At 36.1% G+C, this 22,793-nt stretch overlaps 8 protein-coding genes across 12 annotated transcripts in view; 4 read left to right on the top strand and 4 right to left on the bottom strand.

Moving 5' to 3' along the window:
• The window catches only part of LOC115242329, an 8,264-nt gene extending 6,170 nt beyond the window's left edge, over positions 1-2,094 (bottom strand). The window contains exons 1-2 of the mRNA XM_029818551.1: positions 1,931-2,094; positions 1,704-1,844 (exon numbers count right to left, since the gene is read on the bottom strand). Of these exons, the coding sequence (XP_029674411.1) occupies positions 1,704-1,844; positions 1,931-2,066 (277 nt within the window). The 5' untranslated portion in view covers positions 2,067-2,094. The remainder of the gene's footprint in view (positions 1-1,703; positions 1,845-1,930) is intronic.
• On the top strand, positions 297-1,627 carry LOC115242336 (RWD domain-containing protein 2A). The gene is made up of 3 exons (XM_029818562.1): positions 297-712; positions 821-1,273; positions 1,343-1,627. Exons 1-3 carry the CDS (start codon positions 518-520, stop codon positions 1,574-1,576), a joined length of 882 nt encoding a protein of 293 aa, XP_029674422.1. The 5' UTR covers positions 297-517; the 3' UTR covers positions 1,577-1,627.
• A 46-nt stretch (positions 2,095-2,140) lies between the features above and the next one.
• Positions 2,141-3,411, bottom strand: LOC115242338 (anaphase-promoting complex subunit 10). Its single transcript, XM_029818564.1, has 3 exons — positions 3,236-3,411; positions 2,865-3,117; positions 2,141-2,779 (listed from the first exon to the last, which is right to left on the bottom strand). The coding sequence occupies exons 1-3, from the start codon at positions 3,258-3,260 to the stop codon at positions 2,488-2,490; spliced, it is 570 nt and encodes a 189-aa protein (XP_029674424.1). The 5' UTR covers positions 3,261-3,411; the 3' UTR covers positions 2,141-2,487.
• A 198-nt stretch (positions 3,412-3,609) lies between these two features.
• Positions 3,610-9,105, top strand: LOC115242330 (Bardet-Biedl syndrome 7 protein homolog). The gene is made up of 13 exons (XM_029818552.1): positions 3,610-4,269; positions 4,676-4,874; positions 4,944-5,112; positions 5,212-5,288; positions 5,371-5,623; positions 5,690-5,955; positions 7,520-7,709; positions 7,815-7,895; positions 7,965-8,108; positions 8,185-8,306; positions 8,366-8,475; positions 8,553-8,832; positions 8,901-9,105. Exons 1-13 carry the CDS (start codon positions 4,125-4,127, stop codon positions 9,028-9,030), a joined length of 2,166 nt encoding a protein of 721 aa, XP_029674412.1. The 5' UTR covers positions 3,610-4,124; the 3' UTR covers positions 9,031-9,105.
• On the bottom strand, positions 9,088-13,106 carry LOC115242331 (zinc finger protein 271-like). 2 transcript variants are annotated; one of them, XM_029818553.1, is made up of 8 exons: positions 12,893-13,106; positions 11,898-12,226; positions 11,297-11,842; positions 11,026-11,182; positions 10,708-10,935; positions 10,488-10,630; positions 9,750-10,408; positions 9,088-9,662 (listed from the first exon to the last, which is right to left on the bottom strand). In XM_029818553.1, the coding sequence occupies exons 2-8, from the start codon at positions 12,144-12,146 to the stop codon at positions 9,638-9,640; spliced, it is 2,007 nt and encodes a 668-aa protein (XP_029674413.1). In that variant the 5' UTR covers positions 12,147-12,226; positions 12,893-13,106; the 3' UTR covers positions 9,088-9,637. The 2 variants fall into 2 exon arrangements, with proteins under 2 accessions (XP_029674413.1, XP_029674414.1); XM_029818554.1 differs by having other exon boundaries at positions 11,297-11,821; positions 12,893-13,069.
• A 185-nt stretch (positions 13,107-13,291) lies between these two features.
• Positions 13,292-16,560, top strand: LOC115242334 (transmembrane protein 184C). 3 transcript variants are annotated; one of them, XM_029818556.1, is made up of 7 exons: positions 13,292-13,501; positions 13,920-14,225; positions 14,350-14,386; positions 14,475-14,752; positions 14,833-15,039; positions 15,113-15,328; positions 15,521-16,560. In XM_029818556.1, the coding sequence occupies exons 2-7, from the start codon at positions 13,978-13,980 to the stop codon at positions 15,819-15,821; spliced, it is 1,287 nt and encodes a 428-aa protein (XP_029674416.1). In that variant the 5' UTR covers positions 13,292-13,501; positions 13,920-13,977; the 3' UTR covers positions 15,822-16,560. The 3 variants fall into 3 exon arrangements, with proteins under 3 accessions (XP_029674416.1, XP_029674417.1, XP_029674419.1); XM_029818557.1 differs by lacking the exon at positions 13,292-13,501 and adding an exon at positions 13,514-13,835; XM_029818559.1 differs by lacking the exon at positions 13,292-13,501 and adding an exon at positions 13,516-13,639.
• A 592-nt stretch (positions 16,561-17,152) lies between these two features.
• LOC115242335 (thymidylate synthase) lies at positions 17,153-19,786 on the top strand. Of its 2 annotated transcripts, XM_029818560.1 has the most exons (5): positions 17,153-17,383; positions 17,980-18,224; positions 18,379-18,642; positions 18,781-19,043; positions 19,123-19,553. In XM_029818560.1, the coding sequence occupies exons 2-5, from the start codon at positions 18,068-18,070 to the stop codon at positions 19,330-19,332; spliced, it is 894 nt and encodes a 297-aa protein (XP_029674420.1). In that variant the 5' UTR covers positions 17,153-17,383; positions 17,980-18,067; the 3' UTR covers positions 19,333-19,553. The 2 variants fall into 2 exon arrangements, with proteins under 2 accessions (XP_029674420.1, XP_029674421.1); XM_029818561.1 differs by lacking the exon at positions 17,153-17,383 and having other exon boundaries at positions 17,718-18,224; positions 19,123-19,786.
• A 20-nt stretch (positions 19,787-19,806) lies between these two features.
• On the bottom strand, positions 19,807-22,301 carry LOC115242337 (protein ILRUN). Its single transcript, XM_029818563.1, has 3 exons — positions 21,937-22,301; positions 20,840-21,186; positions 19,807-20,438 (listed from the first exon to the last, which is right to left on the bottom strand). The coding sequence occupies exons 1-3, from the start codon at positions 22,092-22,094 to the stop codon at positions 20,335-20,337; spliced, it is 609 nt and encodes a 202-aa protein (XP_029674423.1). The 5' UTR covers positions 22,095-22,301; the 3' UTR covers positions 19,807-20,334.
• Positions 22,302-22,793: the final 492 nt, after the last annotated feature.

Genomic DNA, 22,793 nt, shown 5'->3' on the forward strand with positions numbered 1-22,793 from the left:
TTAAAAAATTGAAAAATATTTTTTTGGGTTTAATTTATTCTTATTTATTTTTTTATTTAATAGTTGTTTTAATTCAAGTTATATATTTATATATTTATATTATTATACCACGTGAATATAAAAATAAGATTATAATAATGAGAACAAATATAAAAATAATTATAAAATTAAAATACAAATATTCCAATATAGACTGCCAAAATTGGAAGTTTTGAAAAGCTATTTTCATTTGTATATGATCTATTTTTATTCATGACTGCCATTTAAAAGGAATATGACCATTCTACTTCAGTGACTTCAGTCGACGAGTATCAGCTGACGTATCAGCTGATCTTTTGATAACCTCAACGTAATCGTTGAAAGCACTCTCGTACACGTAAACAAATAGAGAGTCCGAACGATATCAGTGTACCAGTATTTATCATCTCAGTTCGACCGAGCTGAATAAAAAAAATCATCAAAAATGCAGTGAGACGGACGGATATATTATTCTATTGTATGAGTCGGCGTTCAAAACATGTCCAGTCCAGGAGATGTGACGGAAAATCTGACGGTACAAGTGAACGAGCTGCAAGCTTTGCAGTCCGTCTACCCGAACGAGCTCATCGTGGCGGACTATGGGGTTTTGGCTGACATCAACGAATACATTGAGCGCCCTGATCGAGAACCACCCCGATGGTTGGAATACGCTATCGCGATCCCATTGAACGGTGTAATATAATATTTATATATGTAACATTTCTAATTAAAAAATTTTTTCTTCGTTTATATACAGTATTAATATATATATCATTAACATGTTGCTTGCATCGTGTTGTAGAGGAATATTGAGCTGCTAATCAACTTGCCAACCAACTATCCACAAGAGCAGCCTGATGTCTATGTGAGAAGCTCTTGCTTGGATAGAACGCAACAGTGCCTACTGAACAAGGAGTTGTCTAATATTGTCAAAGCCCAGGAAGCAGGGGAGCCTTGCATTTATACATTGATATCGTGGCTGCAGGATAATGCGGAAACTTATCTCGAGGCTTCCGCGTGTAATCAAGCAATTAAATGTAATGACACAACTAAGAATGACATGGAAGAGACACGGACTGTGGCAACTTTCTCCAGATATTGGATTTACAGTCATCACATATACAGCAAATTTAAACGACGAGATGTAGCGAATTTGGCAAAGGAGAATTCCATCACAGGATTCTGCTTAGCTGGCAAACCTGGAATCATTTGCATGGAGGGAAGTCGGGAAGATTGCGACTATTGCTGGCAAAAAGTAACATTAATAATGATTTTTTTGTCTTAATTATTTGACAGGAATAACTTATATTGTTATAATTTGCAGATTAAAGCTATGAACTGGCACAGGATATTAATAAAATTATTGGAAAAAGAGGAAGATTGCAATGACGTGGACAGCATGCGCAGGTTTACAGATTTTCAAGAGGTCTCCTTTCCTACCACTGAACGTCACAATGATATGGGTCAACTTCTCAAATATCTAACAGATCATAACTGTCAGCATGCATTTAAGGAACTTTTTGGTATCGAAGGAAAGTTCAACAAATTCTCAGATTGATATAATTACATTAAAATATATTCTTATATATATAAGAATATTAATATTAAAGATGTAGTTTGTACAGTTTCTTTTAATTAATATCATAGAATTTCGTGTATAGGTAGAATTAAAATTTCTTGCTTACCTTTATTGAATTGCAAATCATCTTGAAGACTTCTTTTTTGTCGCTTGTTTCTCTGAAGGATTGTTTTAGTTGCATTTTCCATATATTTATTAATTGCATTATTGATACTATTTGAACTATCACTATTTAATACTTCATATGCTACAAATACCAAATGTTTTAGATGAAGACCAAAATTTTTATATACAATAAAAGAAAATACTAGGATATCAATATTAATATTTTACCACTGGTGAGATTTTTAAAGTATTCCGTCGTTTGATCAAGTATTACATACAAATTTTCCATTGAGTAAGATTGAGAAGAATGTTCGCACTTTGTCATACATATTAATGTGATAATTAGAAAAAGCTTGTGTAACATATTTGAACATACACAGTGAAGCCTCTCAAGCTACTGATCACGACTGATGACAATAACAGTGGACTGATCATGAGTTGACTACTACCCAACAGTATGTTGTGTTTACAGTTTTTCTGCATTTAACTTATATGTACACTTTCAAATTCCAATCTATAGTATGTATATCCGAATTCTAATATGAATCTGTGTACACACATATACAAGCAGAATTTTTCTCAGAATTTTTCTTATTTACAATATTATAATTTAATAAAGATGATATGTATATATATATTTAATAATAATGATTCTTAATAGATAAATACGATGAAGTAATATAAATAACAGACTGTAAATGACTGAAAATGAAAAAGCTTGGAATCTTCTGAACTGAATTTTGGCAAATAAATAATAAAATTTTGTTCTTTCTTATTTATAAACCTTATCTAATTGTGGCATAGCGTAAAAACTCATTGGTCAGAAACTGTCCTGGGATATAAGGCGCCGGTGGACCGAGGATATCCTGCGCAGGACTGTGAATTTTGATTTGCCTCATATGGGTATCCCTGCCATTCTGATGATTGCTAATAACTGCTATCTGAATCATGAATGTCCTAATAGGGCGATCGTTTATGTTTTTAATGGGAATCACTATCCAACCGCTTGGTTCATTTAAATCCATCACTTCTACTTCTTGGAGATCATTGAAGTTGGTCCCGGCTCTGATACTTATCCTAGAAATTGGAAAAGGTTATTATTTACATTAATAACAACTAATGCTAATAATTTATATCTACAAATAGTGGGAAATATCTCTACCTGTTGGGAGTATAACTCTCATCCAGCTTGTAATCTGTGTAAATACATATGTCACGAATGGTCGTCTTTCTTTTAAATTGTATATTCACTAAATGAGGTAACTGTCCATCTGATTGCCAATAGGTTTCCGTGATATCATCTCGAAGCTGATCCACGCCGAATCCTGGTTTGCAACTCGACAAACTCCAGATCGCATAATTCCCAACTTCCCGTACTCTACCAGTCAGCTGTTCCTGTACAGGATCTATCTCACCTGAATGAGAGGAAGATTTTGATACATATAAAATATATCATCTCTCACATTTAGAAGCTTAATTAAATTACAATATGCAAATGCAAAACAAAAGATACTAAAGAAACAGTACATTTACCTGCGTTATTAGTCTTATTACTCATAGTTAGGTTATGGATTCTTCAAGTCAGCTGTTCGAATGTAACCTTCTTATTTTTAATTCTTTTTCTCCTAATTATTAGAATATCACATATATAAAATAACAGCAAATCACATATGTTTTAATTTTTAATCCTCTCAATACACACACACGAATGTTTTAAAAACTAGAATGTCACCTCGATTCTCGATTCGTGCGAAATTTCGATATTCTCGAACGATATTTTAATTTCGACAGATAGAAAAGCCTGAATTTAAATAAACTTATAAATATACTTAAAACAATTGTTTTAGAGTAAAAACATATATACAACTTGTTACGTCACTCTGAGTTATTTTTCGTTCAACACAATACAAAAAACTAGAAAAAATAAATTACCAAGCCTAATAGGCACTTGGTATATCAATTATATGTATATTTTTTTATTTTATTTATTTATTGCTTATTATTTATCATCACAGAATATTAAACATACTTATAATTTTTAGCTATAATTCGTATGTGTGTGTATAAAAAAAAAATCTTTAGGCATCATTTCAACTTTGTTTTAGTGGACAAAAAAAAATCTTTCGGCATCATTTCAACTTTATTTTAGTGGATGTTTCAATTTTTTATTGCAACTCTCTTGATTTTAAAAATCAGGTTTTTGTTGTACCACAGGTCGCTATGGTTAAATCGATCGTTGCGGCGGCACATTTCTATCGCCGTCTTTGCATTCTTATCACCGTTTACGCTTTGGAAGAGTCTGTGAAATCGATGAATCAAACTATTAATTTCTCTCAATCCCCGATTAACAAAATAATAATAATCTGATCGGATTGATTCTATTCGACAGCCAGTTCAAGATTAATTAAATAAGCAAATATCGATGACGTTGGCGCTGTCGAGAATAGATTACACGACGGTAGGAGTTACCTCACGTGGCACAACTGTCATATTTCCGCCTAATGAAGCAATAAAGCAGCCGCAAAAATTCGCCGTTGCGGATCACGATGGAATACTGCATATTTATGGTATCTATTTTCATCTTTTATTACAAACTAATATCAACAAATTTCGTAAATAATCAGTAAAAAATATTTTGATATTAATATATATCAGTTCGAGAAAAAATAGTCCATATATATATAATCATATATAAATATATATATAAGAAGTTCATTATATGTTCTCTTTTTTTATATACTTTCTGTCTATTTATACAGGAAAAATAATAAGAAATTGAAAAATAATTAAAGGAATAAGTTCTGCACTTTTTTTAGAAAAAATGTGGTTTGCGATTAAATTATACAATATTTTATATAGAATTATAATAAAATATTATAAGATTATAAGAACTATTTTTTATTGAGAATATTAAAATGGATATTCAAAGATATTTGAATATGCAAAAAAATACAAACTTATTCTTTGTTGTAGGCATGAAAAAGGGAGAGCTGCAATTGTCTTTTAAATCTTTGCCTGGTTCAAAAATCCATAAAATGGTCCTTGGTGGCACGATAGGTATGTCGAGGGATAAGATTTTTCTTGCGTACGATAGCTCCGTGAAGGGATTCACGAGAAAGGGCAAGCTGTTCTTGGAGTTTGATACCAGCCTTATAGATCCAATTTCCGCCTTGTAAGCTTACTTTGTTCTCACTTCCTCATAATATCCCATTAATTGTCATCGCGGATTTATTCCATCTAGGTACGTTCTCGGTCCTGATCTCGCGGCGTGCGCGCGCGATCTCTATCACAGATACAAGGATTGCAAGGACGCCGATTCCTATCTGGCCGGGGAAACTTTGCACGATGTCGTGCTCTTGCCCGGAGACGGCAATGTGGTGTACGCTATCCTCGCTTGTGCAGACTGTGCGGTAATATTTAACGAGATGTATTAAAAATTCATCTGGAAAATAATTTGATAATATTAATTATACAAATTATTATACATGCATTCTCTCTTTGCTTTTTAGGTACGCGTTCTGCATGGTACAAGAAGTCCAACGGTCCTGAGATTACCGAGTACTCCTACGGTGCTATCTGTATATAGGTAATCGTCTGATTGACGCTCGTATCGCATGCAACATTTCAAACGGATTATTTCAGATTAATTGTTATACGCTGTTTTTCAGGGAAGAAGAGGTATACTCGAAGGATCGCGTCTTGGTTGGCACTGCGGACGGTAGAATCGGACTGCTAATACTCCAAGGTAATAAAACTCTCCGAATCACCTGGTTATTGACTTCGACAGGCTCGGGAATCACTTCGTTGGATACCCACCAGTTGCAAGACGGTATAGACATTCTCGTGGGTCGACAAGACGGAGTCGTCGAGGTGTACACGTTTCCCGATGAAGATGTAACGTCCATTCTACGCTATCACTACGTAAGCCATTGTGATCTAAGTTTTCATCAAATTGAATCAGATTAATTTAGTAGTGATATATTACAGAATGCCGGCGAAAGTATTAGTACAGTCGTAGGTGGTATAATTGGTATCGCCAATTATCCCGAGGTTCTCGTAACGACTTACTCAGGCCGAGTATTTGGGTTGACTACCAGTCCGCCTGGTTTGCTAGAAGCAGGACAGAGCAATGTTGGATTGTCCAGATTAAAATTAGAGATACAACAACTGCAGGAGAAATTGAATGAAGAGAAAGAGTCGTCCAACTTCATGCCTGATCCTCTAGCACCCTTGATATTGGCACTGAATCATAAGTAAAACTTGTTGCTACCAAATTATATTTTTCTCTTTACTATTGGAAATTAAATTATACAATATTTTATATAGAATTATAATAAAATATTATAAGATTATAAGAACTATTTTTTATTGAGAATATTAAAATGGATATTCAAAGATATTTGAATATGCAAAAAAATACAAACTTATTCTTTGTTGTAGGCATGAAAAAGGGAGAGCTGCAATTGTCTTTTAAATCTTTGCCTGGTTCAAAAATCCATAAAATGGTCCTTGGTGGCACGATAGGTATGTCGAGGGATAAGATTTTTCTTGCGTACGATAGCTCCGTGAAGGGATTCACGAGAAAGGGCAAGCTGTTCTTGGAGTTTGATACCAGCCTTATAGATCCAATTTCCGCCTTGTAAGCTTACTTTGTTCTCACTTCCTCATAATATCCCATTAATTGTCATCGCGGATTTATTCCATCTAGGTACGTTCTCGGTCCTGATCTCGCGGCGTGCGCGCGCGATCTCTATCACAGATACAAGGATTGCAAGGACGCCGATTCCTATCTGGCCGGGGAAACTTTGCACGATGTCGTGCTCTTGCCCGGAGACGGCAATGTGGTGTACGCTATCCTCGCTTGTGCAGACTGTGCGGTAATATTTAACGAGATGTATTAAAAATTCATCTGGAAAATAATTTGATAATATTAATTATACAAATTATTATACATGCATTCTCTCTTTGCTTTTTAGGTACGCGTTCTGCATGGTACAAGAAGTCCAACGGTCCTGAGATTACCGAGTACTCCTACGGTGCTATCTGTATATAGGTAATCGTCTGATTGACGCTCGTATCGCATGCAACATTTCAAACGGATTATTTCAGATTAATTGTTATACGCTGTTTTTCAGGGAAGAAGAGGTATACTCGAAGGATCGCGTCTTGGTTGGCACTGCGGACGGTAGAATCGGACTGCTAATACTCCAAGGTAATAAAACTCTCCGAATCACCTGGTTATTGACTTCGACAGGCTCGGGAATCACTTCGTTGGATACCCACCAGTTGCAAGACGGTATAGACATTCTCGTGGGTCGACAAGACGGAGTCGTCGAGGTGTACACGTTTCCCGATGAAGATGTAACGTCCATTCTACGCTATCACTACGTAAGCCATTGTGATCTAAGTTTTCATCAAATTGAATCAGATTAATTTAGTAGTGATATATTACAGAATGCCGGCGAAAGTATTAGTACAGTCGTAGGTGGTATAATTGGTATCGCCAATTATCCCGAGGTTCTCGTAACGACTTACTCAGGCCGAGTATTTGGGTTGACTACCAGTCCGCCTGGTTTGCTAGAAGCAGGACAGAGCAATGTTGGATTGTCCAGATTAAAATTAGAGATACAACAACTGCAGGAGAAATTGAATGAAGAGAAAGAGTCGTCCAACTTCATGCCTGATCCTCTAGCACCCTTGATATTGGCACTGAATCATAAGTAAAACTTGTTGCTACCAAATTATATTTTTCTCTTTACTATTGGAATATAAAATTGATTAATTGAGATTAAAATTAGAATTAAAATTGATTCGTAGAATGGTTCTGCATAAGGAGGATGCATCGTATTCCCTTTCTGTAGAGCTAGACGCATCGATCGACAATATTCTCATACAATCAGATACACCTATTGATCTGTTAGAGACGGAGAACAACAGCGCAGTGGTCAGTCTGTCCGCTTGCGATCCTAGAGAGGGCAATTTCGTTCTTGCTACTTATCGATGCCAAGTAAATATATCGTATATTTCATTGCAATTTATTTCGGAATTATAAAATTTTAAAAATTTAATATTTTTTCGAAATCAATTTTTACGAAAAATAATTTATCGACAGATTAATACAAATCGTTTGGAAATGCGATTGAGGTCAATCGAGGGTCAACCGGGTACCTTGCAGGTTTATGTAACATCCCAGGTATATTTTGCACATTGTTTTCCGAATCTCAAATCTGTTTATGTTGTTAATATCTTTGATAATTTTCAGGTACAGCCAAAGCGTTGCCGTAAAATCTTGATTCCTATTTACGCCTTGTCTTTACACGTCAGACAACACGAGGATGATGACACTACACAGTCCAGTGGTCCGTTTAATGAATTGAAATTAAACGGCAATTTCACGATTGCCGAGGTGTGATTTTTCACTCTGTTGCTCTTGTTGCTAGAAAACAGCTTTTTCCATATTCTCCTTAGATTTTATTTTCCAGATGCATGCATGGCTTTCTCTGATATTAATGGATGTGCCTGAAAGGCCTCACATTCACGAGGGTGAAGCTGTTTTAGTATATATCTCATCCTTCATTGGAACGGTCCTCAAATGCAAATATAAGTAAGTTTATAACGTAAAATTAAATTTACATTTGTCTTCAATTTTTCCATAAATTGCAGAAAAGGAAGCGCGCTTTTTCTCGGCGAGAATATATCCAGTATCATAATTCTCAGAGACATATTGACGAAGGAAGCGACGAAACGAAAGATAAAGCTAGACGTGTTTTGCGGTAATTATTGATTATTATATTTTTCTTCGAAATTGTGTGTAAAGTAAGTAAATTAAACATGAATTTTTTTCTTGCAGAAGTAGCAGAAGGAAGTATATCTAGAGTCCTGGAATTGATTCTCCCCCGACTGAATGCAGCCCACGATTTAATACAGAAAATAAAAATTCTGGACGCTCTCGAGGAATGGGAGCTCAAGTCCAATCCAAAGGAAAATTTATGCTCCCAGTATCAAGAATTGCTAGAGAAGGAAACAGAGATCAGATCGCTTATGATGAAAGATACCGAGATTCTGAACAGATTGTATGCGATCATTACCGACTTATACGTAGATTGGGAACGAGCGAAACGATCTCGAAGGTGACGATAAATGACTTTTTACGAAAGTATTATTTCCTAATTCTAATAATATTATTCATATAAAACAGAATCAGTGGCAAGGAGGCCACGGCGAAGCTTCAAAGTGCTCTTGAATCCAGGGACTTAGCCACTATCTTGCAAATTTTCACCGGTAAAGCCGATACAACCGTATCAACACTAATACCTGCGGCTATTTAAACGTATCAAAAATCGCAAAAAAGAAATGGACCAATGTATTTCTATAAACATATTCAAGTAAAAAATATATTTTTTTTTAACGATGATTCACAATATATAAACCGCTAAATTGTCTAGATTTAAAAATGTACACAATCGTGTGATTAGTGTTGATTACAACATATGTATGTGTGTATGTATGCGTGTATGATATTTTTTATGGATCTTGCTGTTTTTTTTTTCGATTTTCATTTATGTGAAATGGTAACGGCCTATATACTTTTACATAAATTATTTACTCCTTTCGAGAAATATTGTAACATATGTTATGCATTATTTATAGGCAGTGCGTTAATGCAATTCATTTGTCAGTCATTAGATTTACAAATTTAGATTGTCCGGAAGTAAAAATCTTTAAAGTCTAAACTTTAAAAGATTTATAAAATTATGCATAACAGAATTTTTATAAAATGGAAAATTACAGCTATTCTAAATATATTTCCGGACAATCTGCTAAAAAGCCCGCGATAAAAATGTAATTTTTTACAAACCGGTTGAGCGCCAATATTCCGCGAATAATCCAACTTGTTGTATAGCATATATTTTTTTCTTGTGGAACAGTCCAACATTATATCGGTCCAAAAAAATATTGCCTGCAAAAACACAGAAAAAAATTAAACATTTTTTATCTATTTAAGAAATCGATTAAGGCAATTTAGAGATATATTTATTCTACTCACATGTTATCAGTCGTTCGCGCAACGGCTTCCAGGGGATCTCTGTCCGCGGTTATAGTATCCGCCGTCGACGTTATAGTGTATTCCAAGTTTTGTCCGCCAGTGTGCGGTAAAATGCTCTCCGGATTATCGTCCGGTGGAACGATGTCCACTACGTTGCCCGTCGCCTCGACTTCCAATTTCAGATCTCTCACGAGATCCTGAATCGTTTTTGCCTGTACTTTATCGCCCTCCACACCTTCCACGTTCTTCCCCGTTAGGATCCTGTTCAGCGACTGCTGTTTGTCATTCGTCTTCGCTCGAGAGTGCGTATGCATGTGTCTTTTCATGTCACTTCGAACTCTAAACGGTTTCCCGCACACTGTGCATGGATGTGGCTTCTCACCGGTATGTATACGACGATGATTTTGTAAGTAACTACTCGCCCGGAACGTTTTGCTGCAATACTCGCAGCGATAATTCTTCTCTCCGGTGTGAATGCGCCTATGCACAATTAGTGAGTACTTTCGCGCAAATTCTTTGGCGCAATATTCGCACTGATATTGTTTTTGCTCCGAATGAATGCTCGTCGAGTGATACTTCAGGTCGCCCCATTGTCGAAAGTGTCGCCCGCACACCTCGCATTTGTACGGTTTGTCGCCGCTATGAAGTCTCATATGTACCTGTTCGTTGATAAAAAAAAATTATATATTATTAATATGCAACATTATACAACGCTTCGCTAGCGATATCAGTGTTTACCTTTAATGCGCTAGCAGCAAAAAAACGTTTGCTACAAATCTCGCATTGATGCGGTCGGTCTCCGCTGTGAGATCGCATATGATAGACTAAGCTATTCTTATGATGGAATGAACGATTGCACTCACGACACGTCAAATCATCACCTACGAGAAAATACAATTTTATACCTTTCCATTTCTTTCAGCATACCGAAAGACTTTTGAAGAAGATTAATACAAACTTGACTTTCGCGTTTTCGGTGATTTCTTTTTCTTAGCAGTCTGTGGAATGTCAGTCTTCCCCTTCTCATCGGAATTTTTATTTTCGCTAACGGCCGGTGGTTTTATTTGTTGTTGGTCCCTCTGTTGTACCTCTGTGGCATCGGTAATGGTCCACAATGACGATTCGTTGTTTGTAATGGGTAGCGGAGAGTCTGTATCATCATCGATATGCGCACCAGTCTCTTCCACTGTGAGTAAAGAAAGAAAAACCATTTTTATAAGCAGTTTCTATATAGCAAAATTTTAAAAACATTGACATTGAAAGCATTCTCCCTTACCTACACCTCGAATACCTTCCATAAGATCTTCGGGTTCGCTGAATTCTTCGATTACTGTATTTTCTAGACTGTGTACTGTTTCTGGCACTGATATCGTGATGTTAGTATTTGTCGCTTGAGCTATTCGTGTCTCTTGTTTTACTGGTTCATAATGCACCTATAAATTATTCAATCTTTGTTTTTGTTTTTTTTTGTAAAGATACATGTATGTGATTGATATTTTGTTATAAAGATATGTATAAACTTTACATATAACGTGAATAGAATATACCTTTAAGTGCTCAAAGAACTTCAGCTGACTGTTAAACTTAGAACTACACAATTCGCACTTGAAGACATTAGTCTGGATTTCACTAGCTAATTCAACTGCCGTATTTTCTTGACCCGATTTGTTATTGTCTTTCCGTGCCGCGTTCTTTTTGGTCTGTTGCTGTTTCAGCTTACGAGGTATCCTCTTCTTGTGCGGTAAAGTTCTCTTAGGTCCGGACGCCGACGTAGCATCTTCACTGCTCTCTGTAGAAACCTCAACATCATATTCGCTCTTAACATTGATGAACTCCTGCTTTACGTTTTGCGTGATTCTTTTAAAAGGTTGCAAAGATGGATACACAGGAGGAGTGGCATTCGGTTCCGGCACAGTTTGAATCGAATACGAATTCACAGGTGCTAGAGTTTCCAGTTGAGAAACATCAGGTAGAGTCGGATCCTCGTGTTGAGACTGGATATGGAGTTGCTGCTGCTTCTGGTGCTGATGAAACTGTACCGCAACCAAAGCTGCAGCAAGTCTACGGTCCTCCTGCATCACATAATTCACATTCTATATGCAAGATATAAATGTACAACTGTACAAGCACTAAGTAGCATATTACAACCTCTGTCAATTCATGCGAGTCCAGCAAGTCGTCTGCCTCGTAATATTGTGTAGCTGTGCCGTAGTCTGTGCCAACTCCAGCGTTGATCATATCCACGACCATACCCTCTGAGATTAATTCACCGTTCAGAGATAACAATGGTACTCCTTTGCTTAAAGATTCTCCATCAGCCCTTTGAATAGTGATGTACTGTGCACCTTCCATCCCCTCTAAAAGCACAGCTTGTGCCTCCTCTGTTGTGACTTCCATAATTGGGAATATTCCCGGTACAACTAATAATTGTCTTATACAAAATCTTCTACCAATCTATAGAAGCCAGTTCTTTGTACCTTGAAACATAATTTATTAACAAAAAAATTAATTTCTTTAAACTCTCTCTTTCTGCAGCTAAAATAAATGTAGTTTGTATGGAGTATTCAATGACTCGCTATCTTTTTCATAATATCAAGCAATGATTTAATTTATAATTTATGCATTCTATATGCACTCTAATAATAGAAAAAGTTTCGTCTAAATCAATGAAGAGTTCTGTATTCCACATATTTATCAAAATATTTTATTAGCTGTCAAAAAGTAGAATCCATTTTCAACATAACTTTGAAAATAGTATAGAGATACTTTTTACAATATATTACTCTTTAACAACAGAAATACAAAAAAACTCTTAATACTGATATTATATAATAAAATAATGTTAAGATCAAACGGTAAACTTCTCATTAACATTGAGCTTCACGACCAATGAAAGAACATCTGTTCTTTTTGTTCCAAATGAAACGATTGTGTCCCTTCGATGAGAGAGAAATGCAAGAGATTTAATTTAAATAAAACAGACATCTAATGAGGAACGCTGCTCGAGGTTTAAATTTGGCGCGTATTTGGTGCATACTTTAGGTCTCTGACAGCGAGACCAAGGTCACTGCACCCGGACCAGTCGGAAAATCACAGCCGCGTCTTGATACGCGTCGTGCGCGCAAAAATTCCCTCGCTCTCACCTTCGTTTAGGATAATTCGCGTGCCCGGCCGGACTCCTCGTCGTCGCTCCGTGAAATTCGCGTGACATAAACAAAGCGAAATATTGAAACACTGTAGGACAAAATGTGACAACAGTGCTTGGCTCCTGACGCCATTAGACCGGATGTACCCCACCCGCGCCGCCCACGCAGTGGCGGACCGGCGTTCACGCTAAGAGCGAAAGCCCCTAGATCGCGTCGATCAACCGACGCGATCCTCTACAATATTTTTCCCGTTCGTTGGAACAGCTCGATTCTCCTCTCTTTTCGCGCTTCGTCTTTCATCTGACGAGCCTTCCTTGTCGTCGTATGTGCGTATAAAGATTTCACTCCGACGAAATATTTTTCGTTCGCGTCTTGGCGACGCTGTTCGTCATCGTCTCTTCCGGACGAGGCAATCTTCCGGTTTCCGATGGCCGTGCGAAATATCACGAAATGTCAAATTAGTATATTCGCGCGGTAAAGAGAGCGTATGCGTGAAATTTGCTGGCGCGACGCAGCCACGATCGAGCCGGCGAAAGATTTCGTTCGGTGACGAAACTTTCGCGACATCCCGAAATCGGGAATTGATTCGTCGATAGCGGCGAAACAGTAAATAATTCAAATGCGTATATTATATTATCGAATGACTCGAACTGCAAGGGGTTAGAAGACAGGAAGTTCGCACCTACCTATCTATCTGTCACTCTCAGCTGATTCATTCACCCCGCCGGACGACATTCATTTATTGTATTTTTGTTTTCTTTTTTTTTTACGCGCAATGACTTCTATTTGCTTAATATTGTTTCTCAATGAAAGTTGCTAAGAGAATTATCAGACGAATGTATATGTATTTACGACAAGTAAACATCAAGACGGTTCATTGAGTGGATAATAGAAAGTGCTATAAACTCTGCAATACAATTTCAATCGTACCCACGAATCTTTGAGTGTCCCAATTGCACTGTTATTAAGTTATATAAATAATATGATAAAACTTAGGGTCATCTAATGACTTGCACTTTTTCAGGACTGTACTCTGGCCCGAAATTATGATGTGACAGTGTCCAAAGTATCTGAACGAAGTGATGGCTTCGATCTGTCGACGTTGGAGATTATGGATATTGCCCGTACTGACCTGTTTGTACGCGCTGCTCATTGTTGTACTCGTACCAATCCTGCTAGTCAATTCCATCAAAACTGGTTTCAAAAAGGAGGATCAGGGCGCACTGGTGGGTGGTGCTTTTGTCTTGCTAGCATTACCCATCGCCTTCTACGAGATTGTCCAGCACATGATCTATTACACGCAGCCTAGATTACAGAAATATATAATAAGGTAAATCTTTTGTCGCTAAGAAAATATGCGTATAGATTTAATTTAATTTATTTATTTTTTTCTCTGTGTTATATAGTATTAAATATATATAAGTACTGATTTTATATTTTATATTATTTTACAGGATATTATGGATGGTACCCATCTACGCAGTGAATGCTGTAAGAAAAAAGTTACAAATCCTTGTGTATATCACGAAAAATATATAAATATTTATTTAGTTGTTTAATGAATGTTTTCTGTCTACAGTGGTTAGGTTTGGTGTATCCTGCGGGCAGTATATACGTGGATAGCTTAAGAGAATGCTATGAAGCTTATGTGATATATAATTTCATGATGTACCTATTGGCCTATTTGAACTCCGACCACCAATTGGAACATAGACTGGAGATCTCTCCTCAAGTGCACCATATGTTTCCTCTCTGCTGTCTTCCCAACTGGGAAATGGGCAGAGAGTTTGTACATATGTGCAAGCATGGTATTTTACAATATACAGCTGTTAGGCCTATATCAACTTTAGTATCATTGTAAGAGGAATATTTTAATTTAATTTTATCTTGCTATATATTTGAATGCATTTGCTTATTCTGTGCTGCTATCTTTGCAGCATCTGCGAATTGAACGGAGTGTATGGAGAAGGTGAATTTAGAGGAGACGTCGCTTTTCCATATATGATTGCTTTAAACAATCTGTCACAATTTGTTGCCATGTACTGTTTGGTACTCTTTTACCATGCCAATGTGGAGGCCTTGAAGCCAATGAAGCCAATTGGAAAATTTCTGTGTATCAAAGCTGTAGTGTTTTTCTCTTTTTTGTAAGTTTATTATCATAATATGTCTATGTTTTATTCAAATTCGAATTAAAAATAATACGTTCTCGGTTTTCAGTCAAGGAGTATTAATAGCTCTGTTGGTATACTTCGACGTTATATCAAGTATTTTTGGTACAGACGATACAGATCACATCAGAAATATATCGTCCAAGTTGCAGGATTTTCTAATTTGTATAGAGATGTTTTTAGCCGCGGTAGCGCATCATTACAGCTTTTCCTACAAACCATTTGTCAATTTAGCGCAGGGTCAAGCATGGTGGGACGCATTTAGGTATATAAAAAGATTATGAAAATATTTTGAAACAAATTAAAACACACACCTCTAAATAAACTCCTTCATATATATCTTCTAATTTAATAAATTACATACATAATTCGATATATATGTTATGATACTGATATTAATATTTAATCATATTTTCACTGTGTAATTAACATATATATACATTTTATACATTTTTAGAGCAATGTGGGATGTTTCTGATGTGCATAATGACATAAAGGAACATTTGGGTGTCGTCGGCTCGTCTTTAAGCCGCAGGATACGTGGACGCGGTGCATATCAGCAGGCTTGGGGAAGCGCGACGGAGCGTACGTCGCTCTTGCCTGAGGCCACGGTGATAAGCCAGGCCAGAAGTGCGCCTACCTGCTCATTCTCGGGTTACAACACAACCGAGGCTGGACTGAATAATAATCCATCCATCGCAGAATCAGAGGAGGCGACCCCGGACGCGCAGGATAATAGTAATACTATTAATACGTAGCCGATATGTCTGAATCCATCCGCGCGAAAACGGTACTCAATTGCGGTGCGTTATGAAACCGGCATATTTTGACGGGATTATATCTTAGTATTATTTTTTAAGCCGAAAAAAGTACATAGTTTTGCAACAGCATTCTTTCCAACGCTATTGTACAAATCATCAAAGTCACTTATTATCACATCACATATCGCATTGGGACGCAATGTTCCGATGTCATGAGATGTCCTTTTCATGATTAATGCGGGAACAATTTTTTCTTAGTAAAAACATTGAGACAATATTTTCTTACATTTTATCAAAAATTATGTAAAAAATATAAAAATAATTTTATTGTTTATAATTTCGAGTCGAAAATATAAAAATAATTTTATTGTTTATAATTTCGAGTCGATCTGAAAAATTGAAAAGAACATCTAGTGGTTTCGGAGCATTCTATTTAATGTTTACGACTTTAATGGTTACTAAGAAATTTGATACAATAAGTAGTGAATTTTGTGAAGAGCATAAATTGCTCACTACGTCCTCATTTTGCGAAAGTCACTCGTACGTATATGTTACCAATGATGTACTACCAAATAATGTACATACATTTATATATATATACATAGAGAAGTACTGTATCTCTAGAATATTTGTACATACCTCGAACGACCAACGCATCAAATTTTATTACACATTCGACACAAATGATGTTATTTTTTTCTCGATATATGGAACAGAAATTACAGGAACGAACCATATTTGGATATTAGACGCTCGGAATCTCCTATCCTTTCTCGCTTTATATGTATGTACACATGCGAGTGTGTATACAGGGTGTCCGGTAAAGATTGTGCCAACGCTCGTGAGCGGGTAGAGCACAATAAACTGAACAGAAAAGTCCTGTACCATTTTGCAATTTTCGCAATAATTATTGAAATATTAATTAAAAAAGATTTGCGAATGAGCGCGCGTTTCGCGCGGCTAGACCATGGGACGTACTCTAGGCGTGCCAGCGGCGAGCTTCGCAGTATCGCATGGCAACGAAAAGTTTGGCTTCGCGACGAGGGTCGGGGTACGCGCGAACAGCGAGCGGCCATTATTAACAATTATTAAATGATTTAGATCATAGACATGGTATATCTAGACCGAGTGTTGAGGAGTGAGGACCAAGGTGCACGTAGAAAAGGACATACTCTGTTTCGTGGCCCTTGCGTTCTTTCTCGCTCGCACGTAGCATAGCGTACTCTTTCGCTATGCTATGTGCGAGCGAGAGAGAACGCAAGGGGTACGAAACAGAGTATGTCCTTTTCTACGTGCATCTTTACCCCCACTCCTTAAATAAAGGCAAACGCTCGGTCTAGATATACTATGTCTATGGTTTAGATACAAAGATAAAATCAAATAATTATTTGATGGAAGGAGTAAAATAGAGGGTATATAAAGAATATACAATCACACATCAAGAACAGTATACGTCTAGTGCTCTGGTGTGTACGATTCTAAACAAAAAAGAAAAAAAAAGAGAAAGAGAGAAGATAGAGAAGGAAGAAAGAGGGAGAAATAAAGACAAATAGAGAAAGGTATGTATATTGGCGTGCCCGTGTCGCATTATAAGTCAAATATTTTTATTTTTTGAAATAGTATTTGTTTGATAAAATCAGTCTTGCATTTATAGAAATATTATAGATTCTCTCGAGAAAATTAAAATGCATTTTATTTTTATAAAATTACGCTGTTATGTCCCCCCCAAATAAATATTATATATAATATATAAAATAGCACAATTATATTGCGGATTTTATTACAAATAGTACATCATAAAACTACTTAACCCTTCCCTGCCGAAAATGGTCAATTAAAACCGATTAAAACATAATCCGTTTTAATCGGTTTTAATCGGTTCAATCCGCTACTGATCTGCTGTCAAATTATGTCAGCACGTTTTGTAACATTTCTGCTGACATTCTGCTATTATTATTTGATATAACAGACTTTGTATACAATCTGGAATCTTTCTGCTGACAAAAATTTGTAGCAGACGTTTGGCAAAATCTGTTCGAACAGACTTGGCTATCTGGATACATATTTAAGAATGTATTATAAGAATATTAATCTCTATATTATATCCCTGTTTTCCCGCGCTTGGGACTTGGACGCTCATAACCGCTTTTGACAGCGAAAAACGTGATTCGATCTCGATCTTCAATACATAGACCGGTGTTGAAGTAACGTCATCTCGAGAAACACGATATAAAGGAAACAAGATGAATGGAAAAGAAAGTAAAAACCAAGAACACGATGAGTATCAATATTTGCGGCTCGTCGAGAAAGTCATTACAACTGGAGCAAAGAAAAGCAATCGCACCGGCGTCGATACTTATTCCATTTTCGGTGCGCAAATGCGATTTGGATTACGAAACGGTAAATATATATTATACTTTTATCATCCATAAAGAATCGTCGAATACAATTCCATTTGCGGATCTTTTATCAAATTTTTTTGTAAAGTAATTTGTGCGTACACTCCTCTATGAAGGAATTTGAGAATATTGTTTCAAGATATTTATTTTTACAGGTGTTTTCCCATTATTGACAACCAAAACAGTATTCTGGCGAGCAGTAGTTGAAGAATTACTATGGTTTATCAAAGGATCAACAAATTCCAAAGAACTGACAGATAAAGATGTTCATATTTGGGATGAAAATGGTTCACGTGCCTTTTTGGATTCTTGCGGTTTCACAGATAGAGAGGAAGGTGATTTGGGGCCTGTCTATGGATTCCAATGGAGACACTTTGGTGCCGAGTACAAGGATATGTACACAAATTATACAGGGCAAGGTACTGTTCTTTTACTGAGAGATATTCTTTAAATTATAATTGATAGATTATTTTTTTTTAAATCTACAAATAAGACCATATGTCTTATTTGAAACAAAAATACATAACTGACATCTAACTATATATTTATTTAATCAGGGATAGATCAGCTAAAAGAAGTTATTCACAAAGTGAAGCATTCTCCAGATGATAGGCGTATTATAATGACTGCCTGGAATCCAATCGATATTCCAAAAATGGCATTACCTCCGTGTCACGCTTTCGTACAATTTTATGTAAATAACGGTGAATTGTCCGCGCAGCTTTATCAAAGAAGCGCAGATATGGGTTTGGGAGTACCATTCAACATAGCGTCGTATTCCTTATTGATTCATATGATCGCTCACGTTACCGGCTTGAAGGTGAGGGTCGATTCTCGCTTTGCATTGATAAATTCCAGATAAGTATTTTTTTTTACTTTCTACTTTCTTTTATTTTCAGCCAGGAGAATTTGTACATACAATGGGAGACTGTCACGTTTATGTCAACCATGTAAGCGCCCTTGAGGAACAGATAAAGCGCGAACCACGAGAGTTTCCAAAATTAAGGATAGTTAGAGAGATTAAAGATATTGATGACTTCGTTGCCAAGGATTTTGAATTAATTGATTATAAACCTTACTCCAAACTCTACATGAAAATGGCTGTCTAAACTGTACTTTTTGAAAGTCCTCTGATTAAAATTTTTCAAAGAAAAAATTATGTCCATGTAACTAACATTATTATTTAATTTCACACAATATTTGTTAATATTACTTTTAATATACTTAAGTTGATAAATCTTAACATGAGACTTTCTATAAATCTCAGTATTAAGCACTGTACTGGTTAAAAATAGTATTTTCAATTACAGTATTATTTTTCGATTGAAGAGAAACGCAAAAAACTTACTTCTAATAGTTTGGTTCTTGTTTTTCAGACTGGTTTCAGATAAAAGTGTAAGATGAATATATTTTATATATAACTCCCTAGCCATATACAACTCTCTCTATAGACATTAGTTTCTAATAAAAATTATATTTATAATAAATTTGTATCTTAATAATATATCAATATCTCCAGAAACCATCGCGCGCAATACTTGCAAATTCACGATTTTTTTTTTTCTTTACTTCTCAATTGTCGCATTGTATATTTTTCAATTTTATTATACAAATGTAATTTCGATCAATCACGCGCGATACAAATCGTGATAACATCGTGAAAGGCCTTACATATAAGCAGCTGCTAAATATAACAAAATTATGATTCCCATACAATATATAGTATAAATTGTTTATATGTCTTTATGTAAATTAGCTTTATATAAGGAATTATATTTCTAACAAAATGAGATCTAATAACTTTTACCGGAAATACATTTTGTAAGATACATCTTTCATAACTAGCTCTGCATCTCATTAATATTATAATCAGCGTAAAAGTATGGCCAATTTCATTGCATTCTTTATTATTGGTAGTTATCTCAAATATACAGCATTTTTATTTTTTATGAGGTGCTGGAGCAGTAAACAAATCTCCGTTGTGAAAAAGAAAGTGACCTCTCTATATAAAATTTAAAAACGACAATTTATCGCGAACTTACAATGATCTGAGAGACACCTCACATAAATATTTCATAAATCTTTTTTAGGAGAGACTTTGTACGTTGGGGCTAGCACATTTGTACATCGTTGGACTGTGTACTTAATTGATGAAGCTGTTGAGTGACTGCTAACGTGCCACACTCGTTCACTGTTATAATCACCCAAATAACGTCTACAAAAAAAAAAAATGTATTACAAAAAAAGTTTATTTAAATGTACGACCAAATCGAATATATAAAATAATTTAGAAAAACAATGTAGAGGAGAATTTATCTTATTCATGGAAACTACTGAAAAATAAACAATGATATTCTTGAGTGTCCAATATTATCAGTCCAGAATATTGATAAGATAAGTGATCAGACTATATATGCGTATCACATTTAGTTCCTGATAATAGTGTCTACCCTTAAGTCAAAGTTGATTTACAAACCTCATTGTTTCAATTAAACATTTTGTATCTATCTTTGCAGAATATTACATGTTCCTAACATTTTTTTGGATTTTTTTTCAGATTACTCTATATCATAGGAATAGTATGTCAATTCTTAAATTTGCTCATTCCAAACTTACCACCAAAATAGACACCATTAGACGTCATCATTCTCCATTTACTTTGATGGACACCAGTTTCAGCTGGACTCTTCAATGTTACGCTTAACTCTGTAGTCTCTTTGGGAGCCAATGGTGGAACTGGTATCCTTGCACAACCCATCAGTATTCCGCTAGAATGTTGCAGATGGATTCCACTCGGCCAAGTTTCTGTGCCACTGTTTTGTACGCGCCATGACTTCTGAAAGTTTGTACTGGGTGGCACAGCTTCCCCTTCACCAATTGTGCTGTCACATATTAATGTCATACAAGGGGTGTTGAAGGGATTTCCAAAATCGATGTAACTGCAAATTGCTGCTTGCAGATTCCTGGAGAATAAAAATTTTTTGTGATGATTTAAAGTTGCATGAAGAAAAGATTTTTTATGAATCCAAGCAACAAAGCAAACTTTTATTTGTTTCAATACAATAACAATAGTTCTATTATCGCTTCTATTGTTTGCAAAATAAGTAGAAAATAAAAACAAGAACAATGCTATTAGATATAATTGGAGTATCAAATTGTTTCATAATATAATATTACATAAAATATCAAATAAATTAACTAAAAACTGGCTATCTAACTACCAACATCATTAGTCATCACGAAAAGATCTGCTCTCTTTTTAGACGTGCTTTCTGACCTTCCTTCTCTTTATCTTCAAATTATCTCCAAAGCATAAGAATATAAGTACATCCACTTAAAATGCAAACATTAGAAATAAATGAAAAAAACGTTCCGCAAAGAGTTCAACTTTATATCCGAATAAATAAGATGTTAAAACAAGTAATCTCTTGACGCAGATATCAAATAAGATCATCTATGAATATCGACAAAAAGAAACAGAATGACCAGGATGACAGAGAACAGGATAAAGCGTAATGTATCTTAATTCGGGACAAAAATTCTCAAGTTAAATAAGAAAAGAAAGAAGAAAAATGATTTGGAGCAAACAAATCCTCTTGAAAAGTAGGATGGGGAGGAGGGGAGGAGTCACAATAAACATGGCGATGCAAGGTTATATGCTGCGTGGGTAGGGTAAACGGTTACAAGACGACGTCTGCGAGATGACGGATTACCAATTGTTCATGTCCAGGAAGAATGCGGCGGTCGTTTCGTTGAGGTGGCTGTCAGCCAGCAGCTTCTGCAGCTGCTTCACCAGGTCGTCTTTGTCCGTGGTACCGAGACAGCTGAACTGGTGCAGCAAATGTTGGTCCAGATCGTTGTTGAGGTCCATGATCGCTGATTTTTCGTCGGCTCAACTGCTCCTCAATGCTCCATGTGACGACGTCACAACGCTGTCAACGCTCGTGCGTCGTTTTCCTCGTCGCCTCGGCTCCCTCAGTCACGAATTTTAAATGTCATTCTCTCCGTGCGACATTCGTCCGTGTCCGCTATACAGTGCACGCATATCCGCAGTACCAGACCAGTGCTGTGGCAAGACCTGACGGATATGACGGAAGGATTTTGACAATTTCATAAGTTTACGGAACGGGGGGAGTGGAAAAGCTACTTCCGGAATACGGATAGATTTTTCTATATTTTTTATTCTATCTCTTCCGAGGAGCCATCTTCTGCTCTTTTTACTTGATTTCGATGGAATGAAGTACTTTTAGAAATAATGAAATATCGAACGTTTGCTCTCGATAAATGTTGATCTCAGAATCAAAAAACTTTTTTTCCGTTTTATCTTTAAATATCTCGCCCTCCTTTATTTCTAATACTCGATCTTATACACGTATGAAGAAACTCCGCTTACTTATCCTAATATTTCGGAAACGGGGCTCCGTGAATCGATGTTACGCTCTTACGCAATATACTCCGCGCGAAAAATTGCTCTCTCTCTCTCTCTCTCTTAAACTCCGCTCTAATATTTCGGAAACGGGGCTCCGTGAATCGATGTTACGCTCTTACGCAATATACTCCGCGCGAAAAA

This window comes from Formica exsecta, unplaced genomic scaffold (assembly GCF_003651465.1).
Source record: "Formica exsecta isolate Colony F162 unplaced genomic scaffold, ASM365146v1 scaffold59, whole genome shotgun sequence".
Lineage (NCBI taxonomy): Eukaryota > Metazoa > Arthropoda > Insecta > Hymenoptera > Formicidae > Formica > Formica exsecta.

Excerpts from the sequence above, each read along its gene's own strand:
- LOC115242336 (XM_029818562.1), top strand. The coding sequence starts at position 518 with ATGTCCAGTCCAGGAGATGTGACGGAAAATCTGACGGTACAAGTGAAC. Across the intron at positions 713-820 it reads TCGCGATCCCATTGAACGGT|AGGAATATTGAGCTGCTAAT; the intron begins GTAATATAATAT and ends ATCGTGTTGTAG. Across the intron at positions 1,274-1,342 it reads GCGACTATTGCTGGCAAAAA|ATTAAAGCTATGAACTGGCA; the intron begins GTAACATTAATA and ends TATAATTTGCAG.
- LOC115242338 (XM_029818564.1), bottom strand. The coding sequence starts at position 3,260 with ATGAGTAATAAGACTAATAACGCAG. Across the intron at positions 3,118-3,235 it reads TAATAAGACTAATAACGCAG|GTGAGATAGATCCTGTACAG; the intron begins GTAAATGTACTG and ends CCTCTCATTCAG. Across the intron at positions 2,780-2,864 it reads GAGAGTTATACTCCCAACAG|GATAAGTATCAGAGCCGGGA; the intron begins GTAGAGATATTT and ends TCCAATTTCTAG.
- LOC115242330 (XM_029818552.1), top strand. The coding sequence starts at position 4,125 with ATGACGTTGGCGCTGTCGAGAATAGATTACACGACGGTAGGAGTTACC. Across the intron at positions 5,113-5,211 it reads TCGCTTGTGCAGACTGTGCG|GTACGCGTTCTGCATGGTAC; the intron begins GTAATATTTAAC and ends TTTGCTTTTTAG. Across the intron at positions 5,289-5,370 it reads ACGGTGCTATCTGTATATAG|GGAAGAAGAGGTATACTCGA; the intron begins GTAATCGTCTGA and ends GCTGTTTTTCAG.
- LOC115242331 (XM_029818553.1), bottom strand. The coding sequence starts at position 12,146 with ATGGAAGTCACAACAGAGGAGGCACAAGCTGTGCTTTTAGAGGGGATG. Across the intron at positions 10,631-10,707 it reads ACCGAAAACGCGAAAGTCAA|GTGATGATTTGACGTGTCGT; the intron begins GTTTGTATTAAT and ends ATTTTCTCGTAG. Across the intron at positions 9,663-9,749 it reads GCGCGAACGACTGATAACAT|GCAATATTTTTTTGGACCGA; the intron begins GTGAGTAGAATA and ends GTGTTTTTGCAG.
- LOC115242334 (XM_029818556.1), top strand. The coding sequence starts at position 13,978 with ATGGCTTCGATCTGTCGACGTTGGAGATTATGGATATTGCCCGTACTG. Across the intron at positions 14,226-14,349 it reads TTACAGAAATATATAATAAG|GATATTATGGATGGTACCCA; the intron begins GTAAATCTTTTG and ends ATTATTTTACAG. Across the intron at positions 15,040-15,112 it reads GTAGTGTTTTTCTCTTTTTT|TCAAGGAGTATTAATAGCTC; the intron begins GTAAGTTTATTA and ends CTCGGTTTTCAG.
- LOC115242335 (XM_029818560.1), top strand. The coding sequence starts at position 18,068 with ATGAATGGAAAAGAAAGTAAAAACCAAGAACACGATGAGTATCAATAT. Across the intron at positions 18,643-18,780 it reads CACAAATTATACAGGGCAAG|GGATAGATCAGCTAAAAGAA; the intron begins GTACTGTTCTTT and ends TTATTTAATCAG. Across the intron at positions 19,044-19,122 it reads CTCACGTTACCGGCTTGAAG|CCAGGAGAATTTGTACATAC; the intron begins GTGAGGGTCGAT and ends TTTTATTTTCAG.
- LOC115242337 (XM_029818563.1), bottom strand. The coding sequence starts at position 22,094 with ATGGACCTCAACAACGATCTGGACCAACATTTGCTGCACCAGTTCAGC. Across the intron at positions 21,187-21,936 it reads TTCCTGGACATGAACAATTG|GAATCTGCAAGCAGCAATTT; the intron begins GTAATCCGTCAT and ends TTTATTCTCCAG. Across the intron at positions 20,439-20,839 it reads TAATGGTGTCTATTTTGGTG|ACGTTATTTGGGTGATTATA; the intron begins GTAAGTTTGGAA and ends TTTTTTTTGTAG.